This window comes from Acartia tonsa, chromosome 14 (assembly GCF_053477335.1).
Source record: "Acartia tonsa isolate MP-2025a chromosome 14, ASM5347733v1, whole genome shotgun sequence".
NCBI lineage: Eukaryota > Metazoa > Arthropoda > Copepoda > Calanoida > Acartiidae > Acartia > Acartia tonsa.
Window position 1 is genome coordinate 8,617,690 of NC_137273.1, and position 24,417 is coordinate 8,642,106.

General features: G+C 32.3%; 2 protein-coding genes across 2 annotated transcripts in view; one reads left to right on the plus strand and one right to left on the minus strand.

The window, feature by feature from the left end:
- Positions 1-24,417, minus strand: part of LOC145306408 (uncharacterized) — a 458,128-nt gene that overhangs the window by 203,262 nt on the left and 230,449 nt on the right. The window lies entirely within an intron of this gene.
- Positions 2,495-24,293, plus strand: LOC145306300 (uncharacterized). Its single transcript, XM_080148381.1, has 27 exons — positions 2,495-2,584; positions 3,486-3,568; positions 4,145-4,203; positions 4,786-4,842; positions 5,243-5,291; positions 5,842-5,896; positions 6,182-6,246; positions 6,438-6,496; positions 6,749-6,820; positions 7,966-8,030; positions 8,467-8,545; positions 8,824-8,876; positions 10,151-10,249; positions 10,449-10,522; positions 10,932-11,015; positions 11,922-11,998; positions 12,441-12,556; positions 12,988-13,215; positions 16,380-16,451; positions 17,259-17,326; positions 17,495-17,572; positions 18,270-18,316; positions 18,716-18,915; positions 21,897-21,955; positions 22,259-22,293; positions 22,723-22,813; positions 24,159-24,293. The coding sequence occupies exons 1-27, from the start codon at positions 2,521-2,523 to the stop codon at positions 24,291-24,293; spliced, it is 2,223 nt and encodes a 740-aa protein (XP_080004507.1). The 5' UTR covers positions 2,495-2,520.

Genomic DNA, 24,417 nt, shown 5'->3' on the forward strand with positions numbered 1-24,417 from the left:
TGTCTCAACAAAATTTCGATGTTAATTAGAATGAAAATTGCCACACTATTATGTATTAGATGAATTTAAAGATATCCAATGTAAGTTTTAAAATTCTAATAAGTTCCTACCAGGCTTGGATATATTACAGGTGTACTTTAAACATCAAATTAAGTTGCGTTATGAGTAAAAAAATATTGTATTTATACTTCCTACTTTCACCAATTATGTACACTGTTAAAAAAAAAACTTTTTTGCACTGACAACTAGAAAGATTAGCATTATCATTATTGAATGTTTTCGTTGGGGGATTTTTTCCCTTTTTGTTTTTCAGTTTGCAGATTTTTCTCTTAATATTTTTGAAAACATTAAAAAACTTTTCAAATATTAAAGACCCAATCGCTAAAACTTCTAAAATCTCCAAAAAATGAAAAAAAAACATTAAAAAAAAAAACTTAAAACCTAATCTTAATGGGAATTGATAAACCTTTTTAGTGCTTTTATAAATGTTTATGTTGTCACTACTTACAAAAAAAATCGCAACCACGTTTGTAGCCATGCATTTACCTTAATTGTATGTATGAACCACAGTAATAGTGTCCGACTGATTATGACGTAACAATGAGAGGCCACTATAAATTTTACCATTGGTCAATAACGGCTTCTCATTGGCTAATTTTTTTTTGTTACGTCATAATCAGTCAGACACTATTACTGTGTCCGTATGTATGTTTATATGTAATTGTATTGTATTTTTAAAAATTAGGTTGGTATGTTATTTTTTACAGTGCAGTTAAATTAGGATAGGAAATAATTTAAACACGTAAATTTCATATTGATATGTTTAGCCAAAAAAAAATAGTTTCGTCGTTATTGAAAGATATTTTTACTTAGTATAATTTTAAGATAAATAATGGGAGGGGTATTTCGAGGATGTTATCGTTTATTTTATATCTTAGGACAGGTTAAACATAGAAAGAAAAAAAAACTATAAATCTTTTTTTCATAGCGAGGGTAAAGGCAGAAAAAGGTATTTAATTTATAATGGTAGTGTCTAAGTATAAAAGGAGAGAGGAGAGGATTCATATGTAATGCATTTGATGAACTTTTACCAGGGATCCTAAAGGATAGGACAATGAACGAAATATTTATATACGCATCCAATGACATTCTAAAAGTATACCATAACTGTATATTTGTATCATTGGTTTAACTGTTTAAACACTATCAGTCGGAGACCAATGAATCACAACTCAATGAAAGTAACCAACGATTTTTAGCCAACGAATAAGATAACTTGGGTATAAAACCTTACAGTAATTTACAGTCCAATGTCCCCTCCCTTTGAAGTTTGGTCAAAAAGTGAAAAGCATAAATTCGACCTTGATGTGCAAACTTACTTGTTTTCATTTCCTGTATGGCCGTTTTTGGTTTCATTTACATTTTGAATACAATTTTATTAATTTGATATTCTCCCAAAACGACCGAGTAATAATTTGGATTAGGTGTATTATATCATCGAAATATTGTGATTTTTCTTTAAAATTTACCGGAAAACTTAAAACCTTATTTTAAAATCTGATTATTATTACAAGAAATGACGGTTCCCCTTAAAGTGCCAGATCGAGCACCTAAGCCCTCTTATCTTATTTAGAAATAGACTTAAAATAATGGGAAAAGGGGAAGTAGATTTTCGTTTGTGTTTTAATTACTTTAGGCCAGGTTAGAATAGTTTATATTTTTGTTATTGGTTATCCGATTAGGTGTAGGAGAAAAAATAGCTCCAACCCCTATTTCAACTGTAAGGGGGTGGTTCGGTACTTTATAGGTATTTTAAGTTTAAGTAACAAAAAACTCTTTTAACATTTTGAAAACGCAATATTATTATAATTTGGTAAATAACATTTTTATCATTTCATTTAATTTCATTAAAAAATTGCACTTTTAAATTGCAAAATTTTAATATATAACGGATATTTTTGTTCCCAATTTTTATCTAATAAATAACTGCATTAAAACAATTAGATTATTATCACTTATTAAATTATTTTAACAGATTTTTTATAATGATTTCAATTTTAGAATTGCACAAAATGAAAACAAGGATTATGATATTTTTAATGGCAAATTTAAAAATTAGACTAATATTGAAAAGGCAAAATGTAGACATTACTTACAAATTAAAAGATGCTTTAAAATGTTAGTCATACTTTTAGATTTTAAAAATCTAATCATATTAAAATTACTTTAGAAAATAGCTAAAAATTAAGACGACTATAGAGCTTTATGTTTATGGTTATGCTTTCATTATTTTACCTAAATGTCAAATTTCAAAGAAAAAATATTACTTTCTATTTTTTGTCATGTATTTCACGTTTACCTGTTGCTTTATATTCTAGAAGGAAGGGACACTGGACAGTTCATTTTGATTGGTTGGTTCCAAATTTTTCAACCAATATTCTTAATCTGTAAGTGTTGTAATTTTGTCTATCAACTTATCGTTTATTTCAGATTGAATGTAGTACAAAAAAATTAAATAAGATGTTAAATCTAAAAATGTTGCCGATGATAATGGTCTTTTCTGTACTTCGCATGTTAACAAATGGTAAGAGTTATCTATTAGTTATTTCTCGCATTGTATTGCAAGCAGCTTTCCGTGGATATAAAAATGTGCCGAATGCACGGGCTAGAAAATTAGTTTTAATCTTATGATTGTATGTATATTCGTACAAAACTGGATATAATACGATGCTAGCCATAATTTTTCAGTAGGGCTGAGAACCAGTTCTTATTCACCGGATATTAATCGGTTTTGAAGCGATACGGAAAATATTCTCAGCATTTCTATTTTACCTCAGCTACTTTATAGTTACAAGATATCCGTACGTCTTTCAACTTATGATTGTTGTCCAAATTAGGTATATTTTTCATGGAAGCTTTATGAATTACTTGGGCTGGTTTTAGGATATTTTACAAGCTCCTCTAGAGACTAAGGGCGAAGTCACTTATAACTAAATGATTAAACGGGAGACATTGACGATAAACAAAAAGACATCGTTAACTTTCTTAGTTTTTTAATTAGAGTAGTCTTGACTTTGACAGAATGTTTGATGTTTTAAGAATAATTTTTTTTCTCATCAGAATTTCTCGTATTTAGGACTTTAGCGGGGCTAGTTTTTACTATAACTTAGACTAGTATTCTAAAACTATACCCTCTAAAAATTATATTGGTTTAATTTTAGAAACCTATAAAAAAATATTTTAATTTTCAAATAATCTTTAAAATAAAGTTTCTCTGTCTACTAGTATGTTTGTACCGAAGAATCTCGCTAACCGCTGAACCGATACCGCTTCTAATAGGTCCTGGGAATGTTTATAACTATTTTGAGGGAGGGTTCTCCCCCCTCCTCATTTGCCCCTAGAGGCCTTTATGGTCGTAGCCGCTAGTAAGGAAAGACAATAGGTAAAGACATTTTTAACATTATAATCCTAACTTTTAATTTTAGCTCAGTTTACGTGTGATAATGGGGCTGGCAAGGTTACCTATGAAAGATATCCGCAGGGCTCACAAAATCAGGGCTATGATTTGGTAAGTGAATTTGAATATGAATCTAGAAGTAGGTAAGCTATGAAATATACCATTAGGGCTTACATTTTCATTGCCATAATTTTGTAAGTGTATATGTATGTATATGAATCTAGAAGTTAGGTAAACTATGAAATATATCCGTGGGGCTATGATTTAGTAATCTACCTTTATGTCTAACAATTGGTTAGGTAATCTATAAAAATTACCCACAGGGCTAATATTTATTAAGTTATAGCAATCCAAGTTTAATGATTTTTTTTTGTAAAAACAGATTATTTGTGGCTAAGAGGATTTGAGTTTCTGATAAGAAAAACTTTTTATATACATCTAGGACGTTCAAGCTTTATTGAGGGGATATAGTTAGGTATTTCAAAGGTTTAAAGGTGGTAATCTAATGTATTTTGAAAGTTTTGAGGGAGTAGTTCCAAAGGCTTAAGGTGGTGATCTAATGTATTTTTTTTATTTTGTTAAAATGAGGAGTTTCATTTGTTTGAGGGGAGTAAACACCCCTCTCTCCTGTAATCTTTTTATTTATTATTGTCTCTGTTCAAAATTATATTTCTATTTACTATAAAGGTTAAATCCAATACGTCTCCCGAAGCAACTTTGAAAGAATGTTCAGAACGATGTTATAGGTTTGTATTTTAATTATACATATTAAGTGAATTAAAAGAATTATCTGATCGATATTTTTTATCTAAAGCTACTCCCTGATGTTAAAGAATAAGGATCCATCAATATATGTTTTTTTTTTACCTTCTGGTTGTCTCAAAAAAGTTTTACACCTTCTATTATGACACACAGAAAACTGTCCCGAATTTGTATTAATTTTGAGGAACAAGACTCCAGTTACGTCATATTTTTCTTTCCCGAAAAAGGGAAGGGGGAAAAAAGGGAAGGGGGGAAGAAAAAAGAGATGGGAGAAAAGGGGGTTTTACCCATCTCTTTTGAAGAGATTTTCTTCCCCCCTTCCCTTTTTCGGGAAAGAAAAATATGACGTCACTGGAGTCTTGTTCCTCAAAATTAATACAAATTCGGGACAGTTTTCTGTGTGTCTCTATTATACTTTGATTTAATTTTTTTTTAAACTGTTTCTACTAAAAATATTTTGTTCTTTGAAAAAAAACTCAATAACCATTAAGTAAATGCAATTTAACTTACCCCTAAAACTCAATTAAAGGAAAGGTTTCAATTTAATGATCTCTCAACTATTCTAGGGACGGAGCCAGCTGTAAAGGATTTACTTTTACTGCAGGACGATATATAAATAACAAGTAAGAATTATTTATTCGAAACCGATTAATATCCGGTGAATTAGAACCAGTTCTCATCCATATGAAAAAATTATGTCTAGCATAGTATTATATCCAGTTTTCTACGAATGTAAATATATACAATCATAATATTAAAACCAGTTTTTTAGCCCGTGCCTTCGGCATCTCGGGAATTAAAAAACTGGTATTAATCTTAAATTTTACATTTTTAATTCACGGAAAGCTGTTTTTAATTCAATGTGAGAAATAACTATTATACCATTATACCCATCAATAAGTAAGAATATTGCTTGAAGTATCTTTTATTGAGTATCTAAACCTATTCCATGACGACTTAAGTCTAATCAATCAATCAATTGAATGTTTTGCAGTTATCATCAACAAATCTTTATACTTTTAGATGGGAGGAGAGTAACTGTATCTTATCAAGAGAACCGGTCAATCAAATGGTAATCATTTCTTTCCAACAAGTATAATTCCCTCCATATAAAGCGTAGCAACAATGGCCTAACAATATTTAAAAGAATTGGCAATATAGAAGACTTAAAGATTAATTTAGATCATGTGATAGTATCAAGTAAGGGAGTAAGGGTCCAGTGGTTCTATCCAATATTCAACTATTACTGACAACCCAGCCTTTTTTCTTACAATCTTAATCTGAAACTGCTTAATTCATTTTGTCTGTCAGTCTGGCATTCATTCCACAATGCTATGGGAGAAATGTGATTTTCTCAGCTGTTATTTAAGATATACAGCTGATTTTTGTAACGATTCCCTATACTTATAAGCATCCAGTATGTAATTTACTTTGTCTGTTGGTCAGTCAGTATTGCTACAAATTATAAATAATAAAAGTATGCGTATAGGTTTCGTGATTCTTGATTTTAACAAATGCTCTTTTCTCTTTGAAAAGAAAAATCTTTCAAATATTATTTTAAAATCTTCGAAACCAACTTATTAATAATTTTCAAATATGAATTATGCATTTTTATTTCATAGATAACATCTGATAGAAATTACGAAAATGAATATTACAACCAAATTTGTTTATCAGGTAAGAAGGGATATCTATATAAAATTATTCTTTCTATTCAACAATTTTCCATAACCAATTATTCTATTTAATGAAGGTTTATTTATATTCATACATACATCCATCTATTTATATATATATATTTAAAATCTATCCAAATAACTATAAATCTATTAACCAATCTACTATTCTGAAATACATCTACCTATCTATAAATAAATATGTCATTGTGTAATATATCTAACTATCAATCTATCTATCTAAATATCAATCTATCCTTTTTTAATCCATCTAACTATTGTATAGCTCGATCAATGGATGAACTATGTAAGAACAAGCAATACTCCTTCACTGTGTATCCAAATCTTGAGGTATATTTTCTCATACTTAATTCAAGCCCAAAATGGCTTCTTCCCCATGTGATACAAATAAAGTATAGTAATAAAATCTATTCCAAAAATAAGGAGTGGATGTTCTGTGCTTAATGGACACTTTAGGGGAAAGCACCGATTAGTTTATAGTATCAAAAATATTAATTGGATTTTAATATTATTATTTGTAGGTTGAGTATGATGATTTTGTAGCAACCGAAGCAAATAGTAGACATGAGTGTATGGACAGGTATAGGAGGAACATAATTTTGTGGTTACTGATACCTTAATTCCTGGAGGATCAGGGGTTGCAGGTTCATACCTGGAACCTATGAAATGACTATTGTATTTATTTTGAAGGAGTCCGTTGGGCTAGCATAGAACTAATTCAAATGGAGAACGATCACCTTATGAATGAATACAGACAGACGGACGGAGAGGTACCTAATGCTGGCCTCACTATGAAAGTAGCGCAGCCACTAAAAAAGAAACCTGTTTTTAGATGTTTGAGTGAACGAAGCTTCAAGTGTCGTAGCGCGATTTTTAATGTTCAAGGAGTTTGTAAGCTTATGAGGTATGTAGATAGATAAATGGATATATGGATGGATGGATAGATAGATATGTAATCGAGATATTATAGGTAGACGGTTCCATTGGAATTCAGCCCACACGGGATTCAACCCACGGAATTCAGCCCAGCGGGATTCAACCCAACGGTATTCAGCCCACATGGGATTCAACCCACGGTATTCAGTCCACATGGGATTCAACCCATGGTATTCAGTCCATACGGGACTCAACCAAGGAAATTCAGTCCATACGGGACTCAACCCACGGAATTCAGTCCATACGGGACTCAACCTACGGAAATTACCAGTTTGAAAAAAATATTTTTTTAAATTTGAGAACTAAATTTTTAGAAATTTTTTTTAAAAAGTCTTGAAAATTGTTTATGTAAATTTTTTTATTGTAGAAATTATTTTATAAAATATGCTTTATAAAAAAAATTGAGAAATAAGAATTATTTTCTAAAAATTTTTTTCTCAAATTTGAAAAAAAAATTATTTGTTTTTAAAACTGAGAATTTTATATATATATTGGTTTGAATTCCGTGTGGACTGAATTCTCAGTTTTAAAAACAAATATTTTTTTTAAAATTTGAGTATCAAATTTTTAGAAAATAATTCTTTTTTTCTCAAATTTTTTTATAAAGCATATATTATAAAATAATTTCTACAATAAAAAAAAAATTCACATAAACTTTTTAAAAAATTTTTCCAAAATTTAGTTCTCAAATTTAAAAAAAAATATTTTTAAAAACTGGTAATTTTACATATATAATGGGTTGAATCCCGTGTGGACTGAATTCCATGGGTTGAGTCCCGTATGGACTGAATTCCGTGGGTTGAGTCCCGTATGGACTGAATTCCGTGGGTTGAGTCCCGTATGGACTGAATTCCGTGGGTTGAGTCCCGTATGGACTGAATTACATGGGTTGAGTCCTGTATGGACTGAATTACGTGGGTTGAGTCCCGTGTTGGCTAAATTCTGTGTGGGCTGAATCCCGTGGGTTGAATCCCGTGTGGGCTGAATACCGTTGGGTTGAATCCCGCTGGGCTGAATTCTGTGGGTTGAATCCCGTCTGGACTGAATTCCAATGGAACCGAGAACCACTTGATTTTGGAGCCGCAAGTCTTGAAGTCATAATCTTTGATTTAGGTATCGAGGAACTCTGAAGAAGGCAGTTAGAGGAAGCTTCTATATGGAAAATGATTGTCTCTATGGTAAGAATTTTAACATCAATTACTTAAATAATAAGATGTATATGTGTCTGTAATATGATCTTGTAATCGCTCAACTGATATGGTTCTCATTTTCTCTTTTTCAATGTTGCTTCTCATAGGTCCTGGTAAGGTTTTAAAACTATTTTGGGGTCGACCTCCCCCCCCCCCCTCCTTTCCCACGCTTAAGTGTCCCTAGAGACCTCTAGTTAATTAATAAAGAAAGAAAGAACGGTTACAACTAATAGTAAATCAGAATAAAAAGAAAGAAAAAGAGAGAATAAGAAAGACACTAGTCTAAGAAATATTCTAGTCGAGAGAAAAGGAAAGATAGGGAGAAAGCTTTCAATGATTTTAAACTACATAAAAGGGCAATATTGTTTTTAATCATTGGGGTTGAGTATTAATTTATCGTCCCTTTATATCCCTGTATTTCTAGGTCAATCACAGTGTGAGGGCTTTACACAATTTGTTTTGGAGGAGGATGTGAATTTGAAAAATCAAGCTAATATGGTCAGGTATGTATATATTTATCTTTAGATAAAAGTAGCAGGATGTCTGTCTTTCTGTCTCTCTTTTGTATTTCTATTTTAATACCCGCTAAACCGCTATCAATTTGTTGGGTTTTCATACATCCTGGGAAGGTTTGGGGGGAATATATGCTATCTACATAAGATATGCTTTTAGTTTTCATTCTTCTCCTGACCAATGATTTTATAACTTTTATTGGTGGTTAATTTGTTCAGCTTTTTCTTTATTCATTGCATTATTGATGTTTTAAATTTTTTTTATTTAGAGTACCAGATACAACAGCCAAAGATTGCCTAAGATTATGTAGAGACGAAACAGGTAAAATTTGATAAAATTTAAAATTTTGAAAAACGTTTAGTATAAATTGTAGTTTTATTATACAACTATGATAAAAAGTAGAGCAATTACTGTTTAACTGTAATATACAGGGTGGGGCAAATAAGACCGGACAAATTTTATTTTTTAATCAAATGAACATAAAATCGTCAATTTTAAAGATTTTATTAAATTTTAAAAACTGGGAAGCAAATTGGGTATAAGACTATTAGATTATTCATTTAAATCGCCGTCAGCCCCAATCACCGCCTCTACCCGCCCTCTGAACCGCCCGCAGTCCATGATCACCATGTCCCTGTCCAAGCCGGCGAAGTTCTCCTTAATAATGGACACGAGGAAGGTCTTTGTGGTATGGGCATGTCTATTGGTGCATGCTTCAAAGTAGCCTCAGTCCCAATAGTACATAAGATTAAGATAGGGGCTGCTGGGAGGCCACATCTCCTTCGGAACGTGAGTAACCGCAGGATTCAAATTTACCCATCTTTTAAGCTAACCTTCGACACGGCGGCTCTCATTTGGGCCACAAATGAGCTATAACAACGTGCTATACCTTTTTGGAAATAGCATGAAGATTTAGCAAGGGTTATCAGCGCAACCCATAGTCTAAAACGAGTTCCATATGGCCCCTGAAGTCAATAACCGAGAAATATTCAAGATTTTAGACGTTTTTGACATGTCAAAATCTGCCACGTTTCACTTTGCCGGAGTACTACGGCCAAGCCAGCTGGGATAGAGAGCTCTAGTCTTTTCTAGTGTCTTACTTATGTATCTAAGAGTAACTCCAGCAAGTTTTATAAGTCTATCTCATCTACAGATGGACTGAGATCAGATTTAGTAGGCCATAGTCGTGAATCCAGGGTATTGTACGGGCGCACTCGGAATCCGCCTTGTTGAACATATGCGCGGCCAGCTCGGAGTACATGTCCTCCATCGTCCAAAGATTTTTATGGGCAAAAAGACTATTACCTAAGCTTTTTATAGTGGGGTCAAATGTCCTGATTGGTTAAGTAGTTTTGGAGCCATAGTCTTTTGAAAAATGTCCGGTCTTATTTGCCCCACCCTGTATGTTAGGGGCGAAGTAGAAAGCTTTTCTTATCAATATTTAAATGAACGTCAAACATTCAAATTGTATGGTAGACCGACTAACTATCGTATAGTATTGATTAATTATACCTTAATTAACTATTTTTAGCAAATCTCTTTAATATGTGCTAATTGATTACTATCAAACGCCTTTATTAAATCAAAATATTAAGGTTCTCTGTCCTTCACCTGTCGAAGTTTGGAGTACTCGCCAACTAAGAGGGAGTGCCTATTGAGTGGTGACAATAATATCATTGCTAACAAAGAATTCAGTAAGTTATTTATAATGTAATTATAATAATAAAATATATATGTATCTACAACAAAACTAAAATCTATATATGTTTTAATCTCTTCCAGTCCATAAAGATCAACAATCTCGTTGCCACTAATCTGTTTATCTACCTATCTACCTACCTAAGTACATGTCTTACTACCTATCTATCTACATATATAACTACCTATCTTTAGATGCGGCACCAAGTAACTCGTTGTATGAACTTCATTGCGTAGAAGGAGCCAGAGTCGGCCAGTTAAAAACTCAGGTATGATATTCTCAAAGTGGTCATCTATAAAAGTAACCAGCTGTCTCTCTGTGTGTCTGTCTGTACTGAAGGACACCCGCAGAACCGATATGTTCTCCTGTACAATGTAGCTACTCCTGAGATTGTTTATAATTCTTTCAAGATAAATCACTCATAGAAAACCTAAATTTAAAGTTGAAAATGGGGGGATCAACTGCATCCTACTCCCCCAACTTAAGTGCTCCTTGGCTGTGTGTTGTTATAATGATATTTTTTTTTAAATATTTTCGAAAACTAAACCTTTGAAAAACTGTTTGAAAGCTTAAGCAATCCAAGCTCATACATACAAAATTGGATCAGGAATGAACATCTCCACAACTTTGAGTACTGACAATTCCTGAGTAGCTGCACTAATATTTTTATTTATTAGGATACAAATTATTTATATGGACGGGATAATAGATATTACAATGTTGAGGTTCCTTTCCAAAGATACAGAAATTCTATGTTACAGGTAAAATTTTGAATTTTTCCGCTGCTTATTATTTGAACTAATGTGCATCTACTCATTAAATAGCTTGGTCCGGTTTTCTTTTTGTAATAATTTTAAGGAATTTAAATTTCTAATAAGAAAATGAGTTTTTTTCTGTGCTTTTAGATTATTTGGATCTACTGCAGTTCACGGTAAAATATTGCTGGTAACGAATATTGCTAAAAATTTATGAATTTTAAAGGCTGCTAGCTGCCAAACGGCTGAACGTACAGATCATACCCGCACACCATTTTAAGCGGCATAAGGAGGCCTACAAATAATCTGGAATAGACTAGATCCAATGATGCACAGGGAAAGCTTCACTGAAGAAAAACCGCGTAAAATAGGTCTTTTTCGCGCATTTCTCTGCACTGCAAGATAATTATGCATTATTGATTAATGGCTATTCCAGATTATTTGTAGGCCTTTTTATGCCGCTTAAAACTTTGTGCGGGCATGATCTGTACGTTCAGCCGTTTGGCAGCTAGCAGCCTTTAAAATTAATAATTTTTTAGCAATATTCGTTACCAGCAATATTTTACCGTGAACTGCAGTAGATCCGATTATTTTGCTCACCAACATACATCTACTCCATAAATCACATAGTCTGAAGTTTTGTCTGTGATAGTCTTAAATACATATTTCTCTATGCCTCTTGGGATGGTAGAGGTTCCCTCACAAAATAGTTATAATCCTTCCCAGAACCTATGAAAAGTTTACTGTAAATGTGAACCATAAAAGTTCAGCTGTTAGAGAGATCCTTCGGTACAGACAGACGCATATAGACATCCTAGACATATTTTTATATACAGATATTTTTGTATCTTTCTACCTGTGAATATGTATTTGCTGTCTATCCATTTACTAAACATTTATATACTATCTTAGACCCCATATACAACAACATATAGAGATATAGAGCTGGGACGTTGCCTGGATGAATGTCTACACTCTATTGATTCTAGGTAACCCTTTTAACAATCAAAGCGATTTATAAAAAGTACAGCTTTCTTAGCAAAAAAAATGACTAGCCTAATTTTTAAAAAATAGCAGGAGGATTTTTTTATTTTTTGGGGGGTTGGGGGAGTCCCGCCCCCCAAGAAAATAGCCTAAAACCACCACAGGACCAGTTAGTATATTCTCTGAATAGTATAATCTAATCGGTTCAGTGGTTACCGAGATCTTAAGTGACAGACGGACAGACATCATTCTACTTTGTATTATAGAAGATAATAATAATGTAGATTAATAAATGTCGTCTTAACCTTGAAAATCATAGAAAAATCAGATTTTGTTATATGTTTTAGTTGTTTGTTAAAAGCATAGGGTATCAAACATGTAAATGTGTTCTTAGTAGCAGGAATCAGATGGAAAGAAAAATCATGTATGCAGCTTTCTTTGTTTCAGTTGTTTGTCAGTAGCCTACAGTGAACGGAACCGTGAATGTCGTCTTAGCAGTAAGAACCAAAGGGAAAGTAGAATCCTGTATGACCCATTCTTTGACTATTATGAAAATATCATTGGTAAGTTTTTTACATTTTTACAAGTATTTTACAAATATTTCAGTAATAAGGCAGAAAGAAAAATATTTTACCTTTACTCCAACTATTTTCTTTTTATTTCTTACTTTTATTTGAAAAGTAACAGAAAATGTGGAAGCCTAGAATTATAATCCACTGAATTAAAAATTTAACAAAATAACCTCCTATCCCTAATATGAAGTCTTTAAATATAGTAGGAAGCTTTAATCATGTGTGGTATCAACCCTACGGGACTAACTCAACCATTATTAACCTAACCAAACATTTAAATAAGCATAACAGATACGTTTTTAAACAGCTTCTGAATTAAACGGAGTGAAATAACTAAATGCTTCTCAAAAATACTAATCCAATTTATTAAAAAGTATATCTATATATTATTAGTAAATTATTCATAATTACAAATAAATTAGAACGTGAAGCTGCCTCTTCTAACATAATCCCAAGCCCCAAAATTGACCCAAACCCAGCCAACCTAACCTTACCCAAATTCCCTCCAATCCAACTCCCCATTGAACCCTCTCTCCGCCTTGCCAAAGCTGACCGCAAACTAATTGGCGGGTTTACAGTGGCCGTACCGCCGTTGGTTCTCCCTCCGCGATTACCGCCCCCAATTTTCTCTAAAGATCTTTTGCCCAAAGGTTGGATTTTGTGCTTGTGTAGCCTTCGCATGTATTGTATGTAGAAAATTTTACGAAATCTTTAATTAATATCGGAGCTACCCCATAACTAATTTTGTCACGCTGTTTGTTAGTTCTGTAGACCTTAACAATGTGTGTTTGTCTTGGCTGCTATTAAAGATATAACAATGCTTTTTTTGCCAAGATTTTACTTTAGGATGATTATCTTCTTTGTTAGGCTTTTCTCTATGAATTAGAAACATTTATTTGGTTTCTTTGTTACGCTATCAAAGAATATCCTTGTTTTCATTATGCATATCAAAATCGTTGCAAACGTAGATTTTGTCTTTTAGTAGTTAAAATTTAGTTTTATTTGAATAATCGCATATATTGTATCCTAAAATATTTGTCTAAACTGCATGATTTAAAATGAAAATTGTTTTAAATTCTTAGGCCAACCGACTAATTATGTCTTTTTAGTAGCGAAGCTACTCTATAATTTTTAGTAGCGAAGCTACTCTATAATTTGAAATGTCCGTCTGTCCGTATGTCCGTCTTAGTTTGGGGGAAACGTTATTTTCTCGGCTCCTATAAAAGATATAAGGCTGAAATTTTTAACTACATTCCCATTATTAAGAAGCACAATTAACTACAAAACATCGATGACGGTCGGACCGCTTTTTAGCAGGTTTTAGGCTATTTTTGTATTTTTCACATTTTTCTCCATACCTTTGGTGTTTATGGTCCGATTTTTAAAAATTTTTCATTCATATATATCAAAATTAAATTTCCTGACGTTTAAAGAAAACAACTATGATGGTCAAACTGCATTTAAGCAGGTTTTAGGCTATTTTTGTATTTTTCACATATTTCTCCATACCTTTGGTGTTTATGGTCCGATTTTTAAAAATTTTTCATTCATATATATCAAAATTAAATTTCCTGACGTTTAAAGAAAACAACCATGACGGTCAGACTGCCTTTTTGCAGGTTTTTGGCTATTTTAAAATTTTTCTCTTATTTTTCCATATATCTAACGTATATAGTCCGATTTTGCAAATTTTTAAGTTAAGGATAAATCTATTCTTGATTTTAATAAATACACTTTAAATCTACTTGTACGTATTCCCATCCATGATTTTTTGTGCTTCGCTACTTATGGATGTTGTCATCCTTGTTTAGAGTAGATTCAATTAGAAAATTTAGAATTATATTTTTACATATTTTTCATGTCTGTAGTTAGATGTTTTTAAAAAAATGCTGGAAAAGAGAGAAAAAAAACATAAAAATTATTTAAAGAGGTAAAAAATAAAGTAGTATTCCTTATTTTTTTATTCTTAATAATCAACTTATATGCAAAAAAATAAGTAGCTTTCTGCAGAAGCCCCTAGAAGCCTCATGTAAAGGAGAATTATGTCGGTTCTGGAGATAGCGAGTTAGTAATCCTATTATATAAAGTAGCAAGGTTTTTTTGTCTGTAGCAAAGGATTTCGCTAACAGCTGAACCGATATGGTTCTCCTTTACAGTAAAGCTTCTTACAAGTCCAGGGAAGGTTTTTAACTATTTTGGGCGAGGGTAAGTTCACCCTCCAAATAAAAGATGAACCCCCTTTCAAAAAAATTTCCTTTTCTTTTTAAAACTCAAATAATAATTGAAGTGAGGGGTTGGTGGTCGTCTTTTACCCCTCCTACTTTAAGTTCCCCTAGAGGTCTCTAGGGGCGTAGCCGCTAGTAGACACATATAGACAGAAGGGCATCCTGTTACTTGTATATGAGAATATTGTAATGTAAGGGCGTAGTTGAAAAATACATTTGTAATTTAACTGTTATATGTTATCGCATGATCTAAACACCTGTTAGTACGACATATTAACTAATGTAACATTACAAAATACATTAGATTTATCCTTAATGCAGAAGCTACTTTTTTATTATGTTGTGTCCAGGCGTCTGACGGATTTACTGTTTGTTAACATTGAATAAATTAGTTTAAGTTTCATTATTTTACCAAGTTCTCTATTTTATTTTGATTTTAATTGAAATTTCCAATACATTTTTTGGGTAAAATTGGTTTTGCAATGTTACCAAAGGGAAGCGGGATTGCAGTTTAGAAATAAAGAAGTTGGGCTACGAGAATTGTTTTTCAGAATCCTGGTCACTTGTCCCTAAGCGAACCTGTTAGATCCTTCTTTTTAGGGAAGTTATTGGAGTGGTTTTAGGCTATATTTCTTTCAAACTCTTAGAGGGCAGGGTTAAATAAACTAATAAGACATGTTTATTAACCAATAAAATGATCCAATAGTTATTCTCGTTTCCCTGGTCGAAATATATTTAGCAACTCATGTAAAAGTGAAACTATCGGAAATGGCCTATTATTATTATAATGTCCAAACCTATGTATGTGTGTATCCACTTCCGCATGTTATTACATCCACTTAGTGTTTTATATTCGCTAAAAACAAGATTGATGATAAATGATTAAGAGATAAGACAATGGCCGATCAATTTATGTCCGACCCCAATGATGATTCATAAAATTAACCCTTCTTTAGTTTACAATTAGTGGTTATGACGTTTGGACACTCAACTTAATGAACAAGCCAATCATAATTCAACTAAAGTCCCCAAAGTTGTTATGCCAACAAAAAAAACGTTATCATAAAACTTTGGGGACTAGTGCATTAAGCAGCCTAATGTCCCCTCCCTCCCTGGTTGTAAATGTGTAAAAGAAGGGGGAAGGACTATAGTTTGTGCTGTTGTATTAATACGAGGCTATAATGATTTGAAAATGTGCGAAAATGTATATACACTTAAAATACATACAACAAAAGTTAATAAATAACTTCCGCGATATTTTGACAAATAAAATTGCAGGGTGGTGCATGTCATGTTTAATTTATTGAAAATAAAGTTGTATTAAATGCTCTGATATACAAATTTTAATTTTGTACAAGGGTGAAGGTGATGAAGGGGTTATTATCCCCTATTACCCCAAAATAAAATACTCAATTTACGCAATTTTACTATCCCTGTAGAAATTTTTAGCCCCCCCCCCCCTCCAAAAATCGTAATTGTAGACATAGAATGTTTAATTTACGTATTTAGTTTCTATAATTAAAAGTAAAAGACTTTTAATTAAATGATAAAAAAAAAATGTACTAAAACCAATAAATATTTTGTCAAAGGTATAGAAGAAACTCGAGCAGATCAAGCATATTATGAAAAGTATCCAGGCCCCTTTAATCCTTCCAGGCCAGGTAATCCTTTCCTATTATATAAATTAGTAATTTTTTGTTTGTAGCGAAAGATATCGCTAACCGCTGAATCGATATGTTTCTCCTTTTAATTTAGGCTTCTTAAAGGCCCTGAGATGGTTCTAGACCATTTTGCTTGTTCATATCTCTTTGAATATAGAACCCATAGATACTAGGGGCGCAGCCGCTTGTATTTTTTACCGCAGCTTGTCTAATAGAATAGGCTTTAAAGGAGGGCGGAATACACTACGAGATCTTATTTTTATGTATCTCCAAACAAAATTTTGTTTAATTATGAGTATTATATGGCCAAACCCTCTTCAAACAACCAAACCTTTGATTGCACAACTTTGTCTGCAAGAGCATGACAAATAGTTGTGTCTGTTCACGGTCAAGGCATTTCCTTACTCTAACTAGAACCATGATTAATATTATATGGCCAAACGATCTTCAGCCAATTAACCCCTTAATTGCACAACTTTGTCTGGAAGAGCATGACAAATAGTTGTGTCTGTTTTCGGCCAAGGCATTCCCCCTACTCTAACTAGGACCATGATTAATATTATATGGCCAAACGCTCTTCAGATAACCAAACACCTTTAATTGCACAACTTGGTCTGTAAGAGCTTGGCAATGAGTTGTGTCTGTTTTCGGCCAAAACATTCCCCCTACTCTAAATATTTATGTTATTATATTAATCGCACCTGACATAGCAATAGTTTCTTGAACTTTTTAGTTATAAAAAGGAATTTATTAAACCTTGATGACCTTGCAAGGTTTGGTCCTCTTATTATTTGTTGTTGTTTTTAGTAGTGAACAATCCAGTGAGAGGAAGCAGGAGTAGGTGCGATCCTGGTACTGGCGATACTTTTAGACAGGTATATACTATATATATTGGCAGTCATCCTAGCGTTTCATAGTCATTTTTACATAAATTTCTGCTTTATTAAAGCTGAACCGTAACAAAAAATTGCTAGTTTGTTTCCTTTTGAATATTATCCACTAATGTGAATTACAGTGTAATTTAGCTTCTTAAACTACTCCAGGTTCGCTCCAGAACAAGGCTGCGTCAACCATTCATAAGAAAGAGGCTGACCGTCAACAGTCTGTTTGAATGTGAACAGGCATGACGCACAACATTAAGTTTAAAGCAGCAACGCGCCTGCAAAATTTTTTAATAACACAGCTACTCTATGAACCTAGTAATAGTGTCTAACTTTGTATCTTTGTGACGTAACAAAAATTGATCTCTTTTTTAGGGGTTTCCTTTCCCACCCCCCCCCCCCCTCTCATCCTTCGATTTTTGTTACGTCACAGAGATAAAAAGTTAGACACTATTACTAGGTTCCTACTCTATGATTAAAGTAAGTCTGTGCGTTTGTCTGTCCATGTGACACAGTGTATACGTACTCAAGCTTACAAGAATAGTTGTATTTTTATTTACATTTTATTAAATTTTTTACATTCTTTTAATTTTACCAACTTTAAAAAATAATATAACTTTTATACTATTAGCGCGCAGAAACGCCCCTTGAGGCTCTTGAGGTGAGGGAAGGGAGGAAGTCGAGAAAAATTAGCGGGTCATTATTTTCTTGGGGTGATTTATCTTGGGAGGGTGTTAATGCCCTCCCCCAAAATAGACTTAAACCTCCCAGGACCTATGAGAAGCTACATTGCAAAGGAGAACCCTATCGGTCCAGCGGTTAACAAGATACTTTGGTAAAGATAATAGACACACACACAGAGACATCCTGTTATTTTTATATAAGGATTTATAACATTATTTGAAATTAATAATTAAATGTTGTGCTCTTACAAAAGGACTGTCTACATGAAAGATCTTTCAAATGCCTTTCCTTCAATTATATGTAAGTATAATAAAAATCTAATATTCATTCAACTACACTATAACTGGGACATGTCTGTATGTCCGTCTGAACGTCTATATTTCTGCTTATTATGACAACACCAAGTAAAGTAAATCTCTAAAAATATAATGCATAAGAAAAATATTTTTATGGGAGAATTCAAAACCCTGCAAGCATCTATGAACGCTTGCTTAACCTAAGCTAAAACTTATCACAAAATTATTAAATCTAATTTATTTGTTTGTTTTGCGGATATTTTTATTGGTAAATTCTTGCTGCGCTTACAATGCTTATGAAACTCCTTGTTTTTATCAGAATAGAATAACTTTTTAAAAGGATACCATTGATATAGAACTTTGGTTTAAATTTGTTTACTGTATATAACCATTTTTCTCTTAGCGGTATAGGTTACAGCATTTCAAGCGCAGTTGATCTCAACTGCGAACTCAGCGATCGCAGTTCCCTGTCTGACCTGGACCTGCAGAACCGCGGATTTTTCGCGGTCAGCGACCGCTACGATTTTTATCAGCGCGAGATTGGTGGAGGGGCAGTAATCGGCGGCAATTCTGTACTTCGCCGCTCCGAGGATTGCCTGGAAGGTATTTGTGTTTTTTTTTAATAAAAGGATATGAAATGTTTTTTGCTCAAATCAGATAGTTGTTTGTGTTTTAAGTTAGATATGTAATATTTATATCAATCAAGAAATTGATAATTCATTCTTTTTACTCATGGGTTTAATAATTTTTAAAACACAAATAACAATCTTAATTTGAGTAACTAAAAAAATATTTTATATCCGCAAATGTTGACCTAACTAAAGCATTTGATTTTACCGTTAAGGATCCGCAACAGTTTCCAAGTGAACTGTGAACAGTCTGACAAACATGAGAGGGACGTGGAGGCGTATGATTTTGAGGACACCCCGGAGTGGGATTTTTATGGAAGGATTGGAGAGGGGGGTTGCCTTGACGGTATGTTTGGACAGCAAATGGGATATTGTGTGTTTTTAGTTTTTATTTATGGGATGTTCACATTTTCTTTATTAACTTTTCAGGGGAAAATATGTTTGTTTGTTTAAAAAAAAAGTTTTTGATAGTTTTTGACTAACTTTCATGCATAGGCATTAAGCTTTTAGGGGGAAGAGTAGTTTGGTGATAATAGCAGGAACGTCCAAGGGAGGGGAGTTTCACCCTCCAGACAATTTTTTGGAAATACTTCAAATTATCCCTCATTCACCCCGAAAACAATAAAAAGTCTTGGACGTCCTTGGTTAACACTTTCCTTGAAAATAGAATTAGGAAATTCACTTTTTCACCTCCTCAAGAGAACCCTTCGCACGCCTCGCTATAAGTGGTATACTAACACCAAAACTTAATATTTTATTAACACAAAAAAAAGTGGAATTCATCATATAAACAACAAAATTTTGGTCTTTCCGATATTTGCTGAATAATTTGTTGGCGCTGATACTCCCCCTCCCTTATTTTAAAATGGTTTGAATACAAAAGAATGGGAGTAGTTTTTCGTTTGATTATTTATTACATTGGTTCAGGGTGGGTTAAATTATACTGTCCCACCTCTAATTTTTAATTTATTTACAAAATAGAGAGGGGGGTATCATTGCTCAGCCGACACTTTGTGTGAAAACACCGATTTGAAATTGGGTTCTTTAATAGTTATTTCTCGTATCGTATTATAAACGGCTTTCCGCGGATATAGAATGTACAATTATAAGATTAAAACAAGGATCCGAAGGCAACGGCTAAAAAAACTGGTTTTAATCTTATGATTGTACATTTCTATATTCGTAGAAAACTGGATATAATACGATGCTAGACATAGTTTTTTCGTATTCATGAGAACCGGTTCCTATCCACCGGATTCGAATGAATACGAGAAAATAATATTATGTAAAGATTAAATTGGACATTCTTTTATTTTGAATTTATCTCTCAGCGGGATACATATTTTATATTATGTGTTTTTTTTATTGTTTTACTAATCCCAAAAGTGCAAATAACATTTTACACGAGAATGAGTTTCTATGTAAATAAAATCAAATAACATTATTTTAAGTTTAAAAGAACATCATTGTACTTTTTTTAAACAAAAAAGGTTAATGCATTGTTGAATAAACTTTTTTAAAATTTACTGTAAAATCAATGACAATGAATTTTACGATAAGCAATTTGTGCAGGGAGGAAGGGGATAATGAACTGAAAATTATACTTGTATTTAAAGTTTTATAAACAAGATCTTTCATTTGTTGGCTTATTGCTTTGGGATTGAAGAAGATATTGAATTGCCTTATCCCTTATAATCCCTGATTTTATATAACAACAACAATTAACAGTTATCTTAAGGTATGCCATCACTTTCGCATTTTTAAACTTTCAAATTATTATAACAGCATAAAATATACCTTTCTTAAGACACTTTTATTAATAAATAACCCTTTCAAGTTATTTGAAACAAGTAGATGTATATTTTAAGTGTATCAGGGGGCAAATAAATAGCTTAAAACTATCCCAGTACTTAAATATAATAGTAAAATGGCATTAAACCATTTAGGTACCCATTTAAAGCTTCAAATATTAGAGAAATCAATCTGTTTAGTAATTAGCCATATCTTAACGAACAAAACTTTATATGGAAAGAATTGTGTCTGTCAAAAATTTAAAACTGAACAGATGTGATATTATGCGGAAGTAAATACCCACTTTATTTGTTGGTTTGTGTCAGGGATCTAAAGGGATAAGCCTATGGCTGAAAAATTAATGAACATCCCCGCCGATAATGATACACAAAAATTCCACTTCTATAGATTATAATTAGTGGTTGAAAGGTTTGGGCACTCAAAAAATTAACTAACATAGCAAAATTCAATATAAGTACCCAAGGTTATTAGGCAAACTATAGATAACGTTATTATAAGACTTTGGGAACTAGTGTATTTAACAGCCTAATGTCCTCTCCCTGCCTTGGTTTGTATTCTATGTTCATGGATTTTACTTTGTAATTCACATTAACTAACAAGGCGTGAAAATAGATTTTGATTTAATTTGTTCTTTTTATTTATTTTAAATCATTTATTTTCTTTTTGTATTTTTCTTATAATGTTTTTTAACACATTTCTTTAGAATAAAATTTGATATTATTAAACACTCTTGACCTTAAAGATACAGAATAAGTTCAGCCCTATGAATAAATTTGTTTTTTTGTTATTTAAAGGCATAAGAAAAAAATGTAAATAAATTCATTTTTACTGACTGCTACTAAAGTTTTTTTCTTTCATCAATTGATACAGTAAAATAGTAAAGAATAAGAAAGAAATGATTTCCTATTGAATAATCCCTAAAACTCTACACATTGTTCATTAATATCTTTTGTTTAAAATTCAAATTTAGTAAAATTTTGTTTGTCTGTACAGTACATATAGATTTGTCTCCCATTGATACCTTCTCTTAGCTACATAATTATTAAACATTTTACTTTTATATTTTCTCTGTATCTTTTTAAATAAAATGTTTTGCTGGTAGTGCCCTGTCCATGAAATCCTGTTAATGAATATTTTATTCAGTATCTCAAGTCTGTGACACAAGTGGAATGGATTTTACTCTGAGAACTCCTGAAGGATTTAGGAAAATGATTATATAAATAAAAAAAATGAATCCTTGAAATTTTAAAGCATGTAGTAATTCTAAAAGTTTTATAATGACCCCAAGTAGAATCCTTAGCAAATATAAATTTGTCTTCTGTTTGAAGAACTAAAAATAATATGAGTTTAGCAGTTAGCGAAATCTTAAGCTTCATCCAGATAGAGATTGTTGAACTTTGTAGTATCGATTTTGTAAAAATGATTTTATAATTGGGGGAGGGGATGGGGCAAAATAATTAGGCCATTAAGCACATTTTTTTCTATATAATGATTATCATTTTGACAGGGGACGAATCTACACTCACAATAACTATGGAAGGTATGCTTTTTTTCTATATACAATACCACTACTATACAAATAACACCAATCAAAATTGGACCCACAAAATCGTGTTCTTTTTTATGTTTTGTAAGTAAAGAGTATAAAAGCCAAGAGTTATGGTTCCCCAAAAGAAAAAGAAATTCATTTATTCCAGGCCTAGCTATTCTAACAATCAATTCTACAAAAAATCACGAAACCTTTGAAAGTTTGGTGGGGGTATATCTTGTTTTTGTGTAACTTAAGAGGGGTGGGTAAGAAGGGGAGGAAAAGGGGAAGGGGGTTGTGGAGAAATTTTCCTTTAGGATTGTATGTCAGAATATCATTCCCTTTTCCCTGATTTTTTTCAATCAATACTTCTTTAATTTTGCAATTAATAGAAAGACATATAGAATGTGCAATAAATACAAAATTTAACTCTTTTTTCAGAGCTGGATGCTATATTCGTGGCAACGGTGGTCTCTCTCATACCCTTAGAATTCCAAGGCCTGGTCAGTATCCAGATTGTGGAACTATACAGGTAAATACTGAGCTGGATCTTTAAATGTGTAGCCGTTGGCGTGGCTGTAGCCGTGGCCGTAGTCATGGCTGTAGTTGTAGTTGTAGTCGTTGTCGTAGGCGTAGCTGTGGTTGTAGCTGTAGCCGTAGTCGTCGCCACAGTGCTGCTAATAAAACATGGATTTTTAAATGATTTTACAGAAGTGCAATGCCGGCTATCCTAGAATTATGGATATCTAAAATCTTTTATGGCCCACCTAAAAATAAATTATTTTCATCAGAGAAATGAAATTATATTTTATACAAAATTACTATTTTAATAACACATTTTAAATGTTTGTAATATTTACATATTATTAAGGGCATGAGCCAATGTAGTTGGTACTACGGCTGGTATGGCCTATATCGTGCCGGGGCACGGCACAGCACGACATTGCACGCCCGGCCAATTGCCCAGCACGGCTGGACAGACAGCCACTACACACAAGACAAAGGGAGAGTCCAATAAATTCAATATAAATAAAAAAATACATTCAATTACTAAAATTTAAAAAATGTAATCATATTCCAACCTTATCAATAATATTGCAGTAATAAATCCCCAAAAGAATTTAATTTAATTTAAGTATATTTATAGTTTTATCATATTAATTTCCTAAAAACTGTCTCTTTATGTAACACAGGCAACATACTTTATTAGTATTACCCAATACCCATATGTGACGGTTCAATATTAACAAATCATTCCATGCCCGTACGTTATTTTATACATCATATAAATAAACTACATCCTAACTTTTATAATTTACTTTTATTTTATTATTTATAAAAACCACAATTAAAATATTTTTATGATAGTTTTTAAATAAAATATTCCATGCCCGTACAATTATTCATACATTCATTTAACAATTATAATTTACGTTTTCAATAGTTTTACGTTAAAATTATCAAAAGCAGCTGTCTTCGTGGCTTTAGCAACGCTTTAGCCACACCAACGGACTGTGGTCACTTTTAGCGTGGTTAACCACGCTACGATTACAACTACGCGTTGTCAATATGATTTAAAGATCGCATTTTTTTTTGTGGCCATGATTACGCGTGGTTAATATGATTTAAAGATCGCTATTAGGTTGGTGGCTGTAACTCTGACCACGACTACGGCCACGGCTACGCTTTTAAAGATCCAGCTCTGCTGTTATGTTAGACACATGACAATAACTTTCTTTTCTAAACACACCTGTAAATAATGATAAATTTGTATTTTGTTCTTATACAATATTTCTTTTGTTTGAAGCAATGATTTTGGGCTTTTTGCAAGTGAATCTCGTTGGTTCTTCTTTTTATCAAACATATCTGTTTTTTAGTATGGAGATACAATGACAAACATAGTAGTGGTGCAATTCAGTGAATATATACAGGAACTTATCCTTAAACTAGCTAGAATAAACTGCAGGTCTTTAACTGTGAGAAAGGTTTGGATGGGTACTGAAAATATTTAGACTATTTAAGGGTAAATGGATTTACTTTTAGAAGAAATCTATTTTTTTGGTCAAATTTTTAAATCTTATCAAATCGTATTTTCATTTGTGTTGTTCAAGATTTTGGGTGGTTAGTTTAATGATT

Bases quoted from the DNA above. Each gene is read 5' to 3' on its own strand.
- LOC145306300 (XM_080148381.1), top strand. From the start codon at position 2,521: ATGTTAAATCTAAAAATGTTGCCGATGATAATGGTCTTTTCTGTACTT. The intron at 5,292-5,841 runs GTAATCATTTCT...TTTATTTCATAG, and splicing joins GAGAACCGGTCAATCAAATG to ATAACATCTGATAGAAATTA. The intron at 11,016-11,921 runs GTAAAATTTTGA...ATACTATCTTAG, and splicing joins ACAGAAATTCTATGTTACAG to ACCCCATATACAACAACATA.